Source organism: Oreochromis aureus, linkage group 5, assembly GCF_013358895.1.
Source record: "Oreochromis aureus strain Israel breed Guangdong linkage group 5, ZZ_aureus, whole genome shotgun sequence".
In the NCBI taxonomy this organism is placed as follows: domain Eukaryota; kingdom Metazoa; phylum Chordata; class Actinopteri; order Cichliformes; family Cichlidae; genus Oreochromis; species Oreochromis aureus.
The window spans coordinates 15,535,852-15,548,725 of NC_052946.1; the positions used below are offsets into that span (position 1 = coordinate 15,535,852).

A 12,874-nucleotide genomic window follows, 5' to 3' on the forward strand; every position below is an offset into this window, starting at 1 on the left:
TGGTTTAGCTCAGCAGCCTAGCGAAAAAAAAAAAATTCACAGCGACAGTTTAATGATCCTATACTGTTAAATATTTCTCACAAAGATTCACAAGTAGATGGGTTTTTTTTCTTTTTGTTTCCAATACCTAACACCTGTGAGTATTAGAAAGGGCTTCAGTAATACATGTGCAGTACATTATAGAGTTAAATGAGAAGATTGGATGGAGCTTTTTTTTAAAAACACACCGATGCTTTGATGTATAGTTATATGGTTACTATAGCTAGATCAGTGGTAATTACAGCTGTCCAATTTACAATTATCAGCATCAAGTAAATTCTCTGCTGTTTTATTTTTGATTGATAAGCTACTATCATTCAAACAGTCTCAGTAATGCAAAAAGCCTTATCTTCAAATGTGGTAATTAACAGCACATCAAGCCCTTTCTCACTGCTAACTTATCACAATCTGGCACTCGGTCAGAAATCTCTTTGTCAAGTCCAAAAACGAAGGGTAACCCCTTTACAGTAAGAACTCCATGACTGATCTGCACTTGAGGAAGAATGAAGGCCTGCATTAGGAGGCAGGTGGATTAGTGAATTTTAAACTCACCCCTTGAGACAAGAGTTAAAAACTCTGTCTGGAGCCACTTTTTCCCCCTCGTGTTTCTTAGATTTGGGCAGTTAAGTTGCTCATTAATTTGTATGTTAGGAAATAAACATCATATATAAAGGAAACATAACACTCACAGATTCCTGAATAGACTTAACTGGGAGCATCCTTAAATACTAAACACTGCCACCAAAGACACACAAGAGAGGTCACAACCATTAACATAACCTTGCGGGGAGGGAGGGGGGAGCTTTATAAACCTTATTATTAACCCTGTAACACCAAGTGTATCATAGTTGATACAGGAGTTCTTGAGACCTCTAAATCATCAGTGTGCCTTTTTTTCTTCAAAAATGTAAATAAATTGCAGAAAAAATGCCAGATTTAGTAAATATGATTCAAATAAAAACTGCTCAGACTTGAGTTCTTTAAGCACTTTGGTAAGGCTTAGGAGAAAAATACATCATTTCACAATGACAGAGGCAAACATCCAAACTTCCATTTGCAACAAGCTTTTCTGATTTTTCCTTGGTTGCCACGGTTGCATGTCAGTGAAGCCCTTTTGCGCATGGTCTCATAGTGTCTCATTTCCTCACTTAGGGAACTTCTATTGACTTGTATTGGACTGCGCTGTACATTGAACAATGATGGTAAATAATGTGTCCTGATCATTAATACATGACAAGTTGGAAATGAGAACAGGTCAACACATCTGTAAAGTCCACGAGTTTGATTAGTTACAAACAGTTCCAGTTATACCCTCGCACCGCTGAGCTTGTTGAGTACATTTCCTGTTTAACAAACTGTCACTGTTAACACTAGGCTACAATTCGCTTCAGTTCTTTGTTAAATTTTCTGTCCTCAAGGCCACAGAACAAAGCATGTTAAGGTAGCACACACTAGGACAAATACTGGAGATCAATCACATGAAAAAGGCCATGAGTTTTAATTAGGTTAAAAAAAAGAAAACAGTACAGCAGACACTATTATTGTACCACATGTGCTCCAAATATACACTTAGTTAGTCCAAAAACTTGGCTTTGAAAGCGAGGGAGTGCTTGTCCCATGTAACACAATCGGTATTTTGTCAGCCAATGGAGAAATCAGTATGATTTATAGTGTTGATCTCATCCCCGAGCTGAGTTTTAATCCTCTCTCCTTGTTGGTGCATGTGGTTGGAGGAAATCATTCAGACATCGGACATCCTCTGAAAGCCATTTCGACCAGTAAACCTGTCGAGCCTGACAATAAAGCCGGTGTCCTTTCCACTTTGCGAACAAGTGTTCTGACACTTGACAGTAACACGGCAATCCAATTAGTTACCAAAGGTCACACGTCATCGTCGTCGTCATCATTCTGCCTCAGCCTCCTGTCGTGACTCTGACCTCTCTGGCTTCCTCTTTGAGGAAGACGACCAACTGGATCCCGACAGAGCAGGTACTGTTTCCAGATTTTCCGGAAAGCTGTGCGGAATTTCTTGATGCGGAAAGCATAAACGATGGGGTTGACAGCTGAGTTTCCGTGAGAGAGGATGATGGCGATGTATATGAATCCAACCTCATGGTATCCCGGGCAGAACAGAGTGATGCAGTTCAGGATGTGCAGAGGGAGCCAGCTTACTGCAAAGAGGAACAGAACTAGGGCGAGGGACTTGGCCAGCTTAAGCTCCTTTCCAAAGTAGCGTCTCGGGTCAGTGTGGCTTGCTGTTACCTACGGCAAATTAAAGAAGATGATATCAGTGTAAAAATGTAGTATTCACACAGTCTTTGCTCAGATTTGTCCGTCACAAGAAGAAGATGGTCTCACCTTTTTATTGAGCTGCTTGTGGATCATGTAGAAAATCTCAACATAGATGGCGAGCATTAGTAGCAAAGGGGGCAGCACCCAGCCAAAGAAATTGAAGTAGACCATGTAGTCCATACTGATGACTGTCTCAAACTTACAGACCACCAAGGTGTCATTTTTCAAGCTGCCATTTTTACGAAGTTGCTGCAGGTTATTCCATCCAAGCATCGGAGTGAGGCCCACTATGATGGACACCAGCCAACACAATAAAACTGCTGTGCCTGCTCGCCGTGGGGTCACCACCCTCTTGTAGCTATGGCAACAAAAAAGAAGATGAAACTCTGAGTAAATAATCTGTGTGAAGTCAGGTAGATGACTGACTGTGGACTGTTTGAAATTATATAACAGTACATGTACATAAGTTAATATCCTATTAAAACATCAAATAATATTATACTTTATTTATAGTTTTCTGCATTTAAAGACTTTTTAAAAGAAAAAACAAAAGGCAAATCATTCCATAAACATTTAAAGCAGATACAAAAGCGTGCTGTAGTTCATTGTTTTGCTGGAAAAGTTGGTGTCCAGGTGTTGATGTGGATGCTACTTTGACATATCCTGCCCACCTAAACATTGCTGCAGTGACCAAGCACACCGATAGCTGCGGTACTCCAGCTAACAGTGACCTGCAACACAACAGTGAGCGCCGTCACACCCTGTCAATCTGCTCAGGAACATTAAAGAGCCCGTGGTGTTGGCTCGTCATAAAAACTTGCTGGATGCTAGTCCAATTGAGCATTTGTGGAATGCAATGGAAAAATCACCATCCATGGAAGGCTCCACCCAGCAACTCACTGAACGCAAAGGACCCACTGCCAAGGTCCTGGTGGCAGACAACGCAGGACACCACCAGAAGTCACACATCCATTACCCTACAGGTCACAACTGTTTAAGGGGACTTACACAACGGGCCGGGCAGCTGATTGTAAAGTCATGGCTGGGCACTCTGAAACTATATTTTACTCAAGAAAGTGCCTTCTACTGTGTTTTTCTCATACCATATGGTTATTTGATTCATGTACAGCAGGGGTCTCCAACTCCAGGCCTCGAGAGCCAGTGTCCTGCAGGTTTTAGATCAACACACCTGAGTCACATGATTAGTTCATTACCAGGCCTCTGGAGAACTTCAAGACATGTTGATGAGGTCATTTAGCCATTTGAATCAGCTGTGTTGGACCAAGGACACATCTAAAACCTGCTGGACACCGGCCCTTGAGGCCTGGAGTTGGAGACCGTGGATATACAGTTATACTCTGTGCAGACTTGTGGGAATCATATCATGAAACATATTTACCATACGTTATTCTCATGATTTTTTTTACATTTAACATGCTAACTGAGGCGTGTAGAGTCTGAGCAGTCCACCATCTGACCTCGTGATGAATTTGTTGGGACGTCCACTCCTGGGAGATGTGTTAACACACACCTGAATGCTTCAGACTAATGAACTGCCATAACATCTGCTTTTTGTGAAGGTGCTCACACTGACTGATAATCAGTTAATCAAGTGCATATGATTAGTCTGTCTGCTACATACTCTATTAATTCCTATAGAAACAGCAAAGGTGTCTTTTGTTTTTCACAGAGCTACATAAACCCCTGTGAAAACTTTCTTTTTCACATGACCTGATTTATTGCTAGAGTGAAAGAAGAAATGATCATGCGTATCTTTTCCTCATGGCCTGTTCTAGCTCTTAAAGGGAGAAACCAGTGTTTATTCACTACACATGGTCTAAATGGCATTTATGCAAATTAGTGCGTATTTAATCAGGTATGTTATTTTGCACATTTTGGTGCAGAATTACATTTGTACTATAAAACAGATTGCCCCAGTATATATGCCATATATTTGTGGCCATGGCAATAACCATTAATTAAAAATTTGGGCTTTGTAAAATTTGTAAAATTGGCTATTTAATATACACTAACTGGACAAAAGCATGAGGCCACCTACACATTACACCCACCGGAGCTGCTTGGCTATGGAAACCAATGGGATGAAGCTCCCAGTGCACAGTTTTTGTGCTGACCGGAATGCAAGAGGATGTTTGTAACTTTATGTGATCTCCACTTGGTGGCTGAGTTGCTGCGCTTCCTTAATGTTTCTACTTTCCAATAATACAACTTACAGTTGATTGAGGAATATCTAGCATGGAAGAAATTTCACAAACTGACTTGCTGCAACAGTGACCTAACAGTGACCACCTATTGCAAGATCACACTCAAACCGGGTGAGCTATTTGGAATGGCTCATTCTTTCACAATTGGTTTTAAAGGCAGACTGCATGGTCTTATACACCTGAGGCAACAGAACGCAAAACATCTTGATTAAAAGATTATCAGGTGTTAAACTAAAACTTTTATCCATATGGTGCATTTAAAAAATTTTCTTGCCAGTATTCTAGAAAAATTATGAGAGTTGTGGTTTTTTGGAAGTCGCAAAGAACCTTAAACTGACCAGTGTATGAAAAACAAAACAAAAGACCAACACTAAAGGTAAAACTGTGACTTCTGAGCCAATATCTGCTGTTCAAGTGAGCGACAATGCTGGAATAATTGTAAACTTATGATAATACATTATGTGTAGAGAAAGTTAATAGAACATTAGTCAGCCAAATCAATCTGCAACAGCAAATCAGATAACAGCAGTGGTCTGTTTTCTTGCAAAATAATTCCGTTTTTCAAGGTAAGATTGTTAGCTCTTCTTTCTTTCTCTGGCATTGCATTTTGTCATGTTGTTCTGACAGAATTGTAGCACTGGTGTTTTTGTTCATTGTGCAGTTACCACTTCTTTACTTATCACAGATCTCTGCGTGCCACTAAAGTGTTGCTCCAAGAAATCAGCTTTCTAGATAAAGATATACTGTGATATGTAAGCCAGAAACAGGACCTGACAAGCTCCTGGTTTTCAGAAGAAATTAGGGAGTTATTGCAGTCAGTAAAATTCTTTGTTATCTTCCTGGGAAGTGACCATTCCTGTTTCTGACAAGCAATGAGCTGCTGTTATAGGTTTGTGAACAGCAGCTGTTACTCGTGCAGGATTCCTGTGGCAGCCTGCTTTTTTTCGATTTCATTTCTAAGGAATAAAAGCTAACTCACTTAGATTAAGTCATTGAGCATGTTAGTACTTTGCTCTTACCACAGCTGCATTATGGCTAAAGTCACACTAAGGTTACGACAAACACACTGACAAATTCAGGTATGTGTGAGAACCAAACTGTCATCATTCCTCTTTTTCCCCTTTTTGTCTTGTTGTCCTCTCTCACACACACACACACACACACGCGCACACACAGAGTAAGAGTTCAGCCAGGGTGCGGCAGACATAACACAGGATAAATGAATGAAATGAAGTTAAAAAAGACCATGTCTGGAGTGGACCTTCCCACTGGTGGCATCATGTGACATTTTTATCTCATAAGTCTTTGTAAAGCTTTTTGTAAACCTTGGATGGTTGGCTGGCTGCATACAGATGAGCAGTCCGTCTGCCAAAAATTGATTTCTGGATTCTACTGTAGTCCAGTTATCTCGTCTTTCCTCTGGGATTTTGATCCTCATCTGCCACCTGGAAATTCTATCATCCGGCTAAGCCAAACAGTGACGTGTGAGGCATTTTCAAATATCAGACCAGCCTTATCGTGACCACGTGCTTCCAAACACCTCAGCTAAAAAAAGCAATCACTGCTTGTTAAACTGTGTCCCTCCAGAGTCCCAGGGGTAGTTAAGGGAAGAGGACTCAATTTCTGGCTCATATTACCAGCTCGCTGCGAATCGGTAAAACACAAATTGCAGGTGCTAAGCATTTGAACTCCAGATTGGAGTCTGTTGCTAAAGCACATACTCTAAATTGGAAGAAAAATATATCTGCTTACAGTATTGTGCAAAAGTCTTGAGTCACCCTTCATTCATAAATATGTTGACTGAAAATGAGTCTAAAAGCAGACAATTTCCAAAGAACATTTTTTGAAAGACCTTCAGAAAGAACTATTGGCCCAAGACCACATTAAGAAAATAGAACAAAGTCTGGACCCTGAAAGCAAAAGAGGGACGGCTCAAAACTTTTGCACAATCTTCTAACACTGTAAGAAGCGCTGCCTTTTTTGTCTGTGTTAAGAAGACCCAGTACCACTGTTTCTGCTGGAGGACATCCCAAAAAGAAAAAGACCTGATGTCTGATTATTAGAGGTATGATTTATACTGATACGTTTAAAGGAAAAATAAAGATGGTGCTTATTAAACTTTACTTCATATAATAGAGACATTAATTTATACTGCTTTTGAGTTGGGTAAATCATCTGCTGAATGTCTTACACGGTAACTACACCTCAAGACTATGATGAAAGGGGCTGAGATCCCCAAGAGAAGGCAATAAATAACAGTTTATTTATGACAAGACCTATAGCATTCATATAACAGATAACATATTTGAACTGTTGTCTGGCTAATGTCACTGTAACCCATATTAATGCCCCTGCACTGACAGAGAGCAGTGTGTGTCTGCTGGTAGCCAACTTGACAAATTATGTAATCCATCAACCAACCACCATGAGCCTATTGACCAATCATGCATTCTCCGCCTCACTCTTACAGGCTTATTTTCAAACGAGCCAGCTTCAAGTGGACGAGAAAGACTTTTTCATGAAAGAAATATTGGGGTGAGACAAAAGGAGAAGTGCAAAATGATAAGGTACTGAGTGCAAAACCTCAGCTTCTCCTCATGAGAGAAGTTACCAGTAACAGAAAGCCATGCCTATTATAAAGATGACTCTTAAAATTAAACAATATATATAATTAAGAAGAGGAAAATAAAAGTCAACAAGATTTTTCTGTTTAGCACAGACTGACAACCTACATATTTATCTATTTATCAAGGTAAATGTGCTGCAAAATGTGAGAAAAATACGCATTACTTTGCCAATTTGCACCTTATTTTGACTAGAAGTGCGCGCTGGAGAGGTACATCGGAGTTATGTTTAATAGTTAAATGAATGAAAGTGTTAATAAACACCGATAAGTCCGTGCTGTATTATTACAGCACCAATAATTACAAGTGGAGACATTACAGAGCTGTTAAGGTAAAATAACGTCAGCGGCTAGACACACTTTTACCCCACGTATTACACGAATTTCTGGTGGGTGAAATGAAAATCCTGCATGAAACCGGCAGAAGCGTCTTTGGTGAGTGTCCTTGATCCCAGCAGCGATCCAGACACAAAGGCTTGTAGAAACGAGACAAGATATTAAAAACTAGAGGAATTCACCTTTAGGCCTACCTCATGGGTATTTTGACTCTCAGATAGCGGTCGATGGCGATGGCCAGCAGCGCCAGGATTGAACTTTGTGTGAGCACGAGCACTGTGCAGGCGACCAGCAAACAGCTGTAGAAGTGTGTCTTGAGATCAATGCTGATGGTTATAGCGAGGGGGATGACAAGAGCTCCGACCGCAATGTCAGCCAAGGCCAGGGAGACGATGAAACAAAACGTGGTGTCTCTCAGAGACCGGTTAATGCGCACAGCCCAGACCACCATTACGTTCCCGATGACCGAGGACAAGGCGATCACCACCTCCATGCCAATGTAGAGAGCTTTGTAAGCATCCACAGTCATGATCGCGGATACTGGATGAGTGTGCGCTCAGCGGAGAAAATTAAACCCGAACACGTAGAAGGACTTCCCTGTTTGAGTTTGTGGGGGTCGACTGAGACACCCCTTCTTATTTTTCGCATGTTTTATGTCCCACGGATTCGGAGGTAGTGCCTCTCCTTGTCAAACGTAGTCCGGGACATCTAACCACGCGCCCGACGCGTAACTTTGAAGATTCCGGGAATGGAGCGGCCCCCGCAGTCCGGCTGGCAGAGGGACAGGACGGGTACTGAATGAGTCACAGGCAGGTTCCCATAGAGCAGATTAGCTGTGCAGCTTTCCTCGGTGTAGGGCATGTGTCAAAGGTCGGAAAAATAAACAAGGAATCCTAAACAGATCCCGCTTATTCAAGTCATTTGATTATCACGTCATTTCATCAGCACTTACTTGGTATAAACAAAAAACAAAAATGTCTATGCCTTGGGGTACTTGTTCCTTGTAAAAAAAAAACAAAAACAAACAAACAAAAGAATAATTTAAAAATATCCTCAGGGACGTCAGATTAACAGCTTCCCTTCTCTTCTTTCTTTGAAATTCTTTGTAAGCGAAAGCTCGCCCTCTGTGGGAGTGGACACGCCGAGCTCCGAGGAGGAGAATATCAAACATGGATTCGTGACAGGTGCATTTGTCATTATTTTTTTTTCTTTTTACTATATCAAATATTAAAGCTCAGTGCGTAAGAAGTGGTGGAAAAAACAAGCCCGCGACTCTTTGTTCATACTGAGGATGATTCACAGAAAGCAAATGGGATGACTACAGATGACCAGAGACATATCAGAGACATAAACAAGTTGCATGCTATTTTTGTACGCACGTCTTCGTGTGAAATGTACACGTGCCTATCAGTGGCATCGCTGTCACCACTCTGAGTCATTCACCAATCTGCAAAACCTCCGTATCACTCTGCAGAAACCTTCAGAGTTTAACCTGTGATCATGACATGACACCCTTAAAGCCGAGGTTAATTTCGAAGACTTTACTAATTGTTAAAACGTTACATTTCATCATCACGCTTCCAGAGGCTGTAAAATGTTACATTTTTTTGTTGAAAGAGCAAGAACTTGACTGAAAAGGTGTTAAAAGAGCGCACGAGTTTGTTGCAAACCGTTTGTAAATCAAGCACCTTTTTCCTCCTCAGTTATTGTATCTCAATTTGTTGTCCAGTGATTTTTTCGTATTTGTCACAGTTACGCGTTTCAGACCATCAAATAAATGTCAATACTAAACAAAAATAATTCAAGTAAATACAACATGCAGTTTTTAAATGGCGATTTAATTCATGGAGCGGAAAAAACTTCTCTTAAATCACGAATTAATTGTGATTAGCCACATTTGTGTGTGTGTGTGTGTGTGTGTGTGTGTGTGTGTGTGTGTGTGTGTGTGTGTGTGTGTGTGTGTGTGTGTGTGTGTGTGTGTGTGTGTAAGACTCATTGTCAGTGAACACAAATGGGTGATTGCAGTTCTTGCTGCAAATGACTGCCCAGCTAGTTTTGGTGGGCAATTACATTTTCACACAGGTGGGCTTGAATAGCCTTTGTTCACTTTATAAATGAAATCATCATTTAAAAACTGCATTTTGTATTTAATCAGTTTAACTTTGTCGAATATTTGCATCAGTCTGAGGATCTGAAACATGTAAGTGTGGCATATATATGATGCTTTAATGAAAGGCACACATACTATTATATGTATGCGCATAGATATCATAGTTACCATGTGACTGATGCACAGTTCAATTCAAATGTATTTATATAGCGCCAGCTCACAACAACAGTTGCCTAAAGGTGCTTTATATTGTAAGGTAAAGACCCAACAATAATACAAAGAAAGCAGAGAAAACCCTCCTTTCAACAGGAAGAAACCTCCAGCAGAAGAAAGCTCACAGAGGGGCGGCCATCTTGGGGGGACCTAAAGTGATTTTTCGTGTATTTGTAAACTTAGTTGTGATAATACATGATTTTTTTGTTGTTGTTTGTTTGTTTGTTTTGTTTCTACATTAGATTTCAGAGATACCGTGGGGAGCTTTGCCATGTACAGCCATAAAAGTTAAAACTAAAGTATTAAAATGAAACCTAAAATTTACCAGCAACCAATAAAGTGAAGCCAAACTTGGAGTAATATGCAATCTCCTGTTAGTGCCAGTTAAAAGTCTCGCCACAGCCTTCTGTACAGTGTGAAGGTGATCCAAAGCTGATTTGTTGAAACAAGTAAAAGAAAAGTTATCAGGTTTTGTTAGCACCCAGTTTTCTTTTTTGTTGCGCAGAGAAAAGAGACAACTCTAAACCTGAGCTAAGAATAGTTTTGTGTCCCTATGTTAAGAGTGTAGAGGGAAAAAAGTAAATTTTCCCAATGATTTTGTTTATTCTGATGATAGAAGCACTTTGTACTTTTAAAAGGGAGCTGTGGCTCTTCTTGTTTTTGAGTCATCCTAAAGGATGTTTTTGTGTGATCCGTATCAGTGATCTCCATACTAAGAACACTACGCACGCATAAATCATGTTACAAAGTCTGAATGTTGTCGTGCTGAGCCTTTCATCTCAGTGTAGCATAAACATTGAGTTTCTTCCCTCCTTTCACCATTCATCCTCCCTCACTTCGGTGAATCAAAGCGCACGTGTGTGTCTGTGTGTGTCTGCGTGAATCTGCGCACAACCAGACAGGCAGTGTGGTCTTACTTTACTTAATCAATATTTGCCAGACGTGAATTTTTTTCTTTCCTGGAACAACTTAATATTTATGATAAATGACCAGGGTGGTTATGTGATTCATAGTGTGCTGACCTTCTGCAGCCAGAGAGGAAATATGACGAATGCTCTTTGGGAGCCTAGCATTCTCAGGAACAATTTTTATTTGATGGCACACAACCTTTTATTTTTTTCATTAAAGAGTGCAGCTCTGCATGGGCTAATAAAAAGGATGGAACCTCTTTGGTTGATTTTATTGTCTTCTGGCTTTATAGCTTCAACACCTGGCTCCAAGTAATGAACTAAACTGGCCTCACTGGACTTTGCCTAATAGTAAATTCAGTTTTATCTTTAGGATTATGATTATTTTACATCAAAATCTGCTTCTGAAACTAAACTTCTCTCACATCTTTTAGAGAAATGACCTCTTGAAGATCTGCTGAATGTTTGGCCAGCATGCAGCGAGCTCTTTTGTGTCAAATCTGTGTGCTGGCTGTTGAAGCATGATAATTTAGGGAGAGAACGTGCAACTCCTCGTCAACCCTCTCCAGTCCTAAATGGAGGGGATTGTTCACTTTACTGCTGGGATGAGCCTCATATTACAAGCACTTCATTTGCTGACCTCTGGGATGGAAAATCAAATGACCTGAGGGTAAAACGTGCAAAATGCTGCATAATTTAAAGTGATATTCCCAATGCTCAACCAGTCTCTTCAAAATATGCCTTAATAATTTATTTTGTACGAAACATCTCAAGTAGGAAAGCACTAAGAAGGACTTTCTGTTTAGTTTTGGATCATTTACTTCAGTTGGATTTAAATATACAAAAAGGCAAGTTAGCATCTTTTCAGCACAGAAGCCCTGCGTCATGTAGATTTCTGTCATGAAGGGGGGGAAATGCTGAAAGGTCCAGGCACAACAGGAGGGAGTATAGGGGATAATGCTTACAAATGGATGGGTGGCTCTCTGTGGAGTGTGCCTTCACGCTTCCTTAGTTTTCACTCATACTGTATAAGTGTGTCTTATATCAAAAGTGTCTGTCAACTAAGAGTTTGCTCCAAGTTGAAAATGACTCACTCTTAGTTTTAAGTGAAATGCCCAGTGACAAATCTGCCACTCGGGGGGGAATGAGGAAGCTGTTTTCAGGATTTGCAACATTTTATATGGTGAGCAAGATAACAGTTTCCTTCTTTCAAAACTTTATCACAACTGTCAGCCTTCATCCCCGTCACCCATCCCTCACATTTACATCATCATGAAACCTTTAGATTTGTTCTGCCCTGTTTTTAGACAGTGCACAAAGTCATTGGCTTCCCTACATTAAATCTGAAAAGGAGCTTTGTTCTGAGAATTGCAGCATGTAGTCCAAAGCGCTGATATGAATTTGAATGATTTGTGAACCTCATATTTTTTTCACAATAGGAAAAAGAAAACATATCAAATGTTTAATCTGAGATATCTTACTATTTCATGAAAAAACATGAGCTCATTTTGAACTTGGAAGCAACGCATCTTAAAAAAGCTGGAACAGGACACACGAGGCTGGAAAAGTAAGCGGTGAAGATAGGGATAAAGGCAATTTGAGAAACAGAAGGGAAGACAAAGACGGGGAATAAGAAAAACATGTGAAGATTGACACTAAACATTTTAACAGAGACGGGAACACAGAAGGCTTTTCTTAATTGTCCAGTTTGTCCCTCCTACTTCTACCCGTGACCCGAGTATTAATCTTGGTATGCCATATTGAAGGATGTCTCATTTCCTAAAATGCATTTGTAGGACAGAGGAGAGAGGAGTCTTGCCTGAGGAGCTATAATTGAGGATGAGTTCAAGCCTTTAATGAAACACTGGAAAAAAATGTCTCTGTGTGATTAAACACGAAGGCGTAATATATCGTCACATTGCACCACTGTTGCGAATTTAAGTAAAAGATACCCAAAATATTTTAAAAATGATAAAACAGTTGAGTTCACTGACACTGCTTCAAAACTGTCTCACCTATTGCCTCGACTTCTCTGTCCACTGTCTCTTTCTTGCCTCGTCTGCTCACATCTTTGGCAAGAGGGACTAAAATGCAAGGAGAGGAAATGAAAAGAGGATGCAGAATCTGA

At 40.3% G+C, this 12,874-nt stretch overlaps 1 protein-coding gene across 1 annotated transcript; it reads right to left on the reverse strand.

The window, feature by feature from the left end:
* Nucleotides 1-1,520: 1,520 nt before the first annotated feature.
* LOC116326552 (adenosine receptor A1-like) lies at nucleotides 1,521-8,675 on the reverse strand. The gene is made up of 3 exons (XM_031747894.2): nucleotides 7,710-8,675; nucleotides 2,398-2,689; nucleotides 1,521-2,301 (listed from the first exon to the last, which is right to left on the reverse strand). Exons 1-3 carry the CDS (start codon nucleotides 8,042-8,044, stop codon nucleotides 1,921-1,923), a joined length of 1,008 nt encoding a protein of 335 aa, XP_031603754.1. The 5' UTR covers nucleotides 8,045-8,675; the 3' UTR covers nucleotides 1,521-1,920.
* Nucleotides 8,676-12,874: the final 4,199 nt, after the last annotated feature.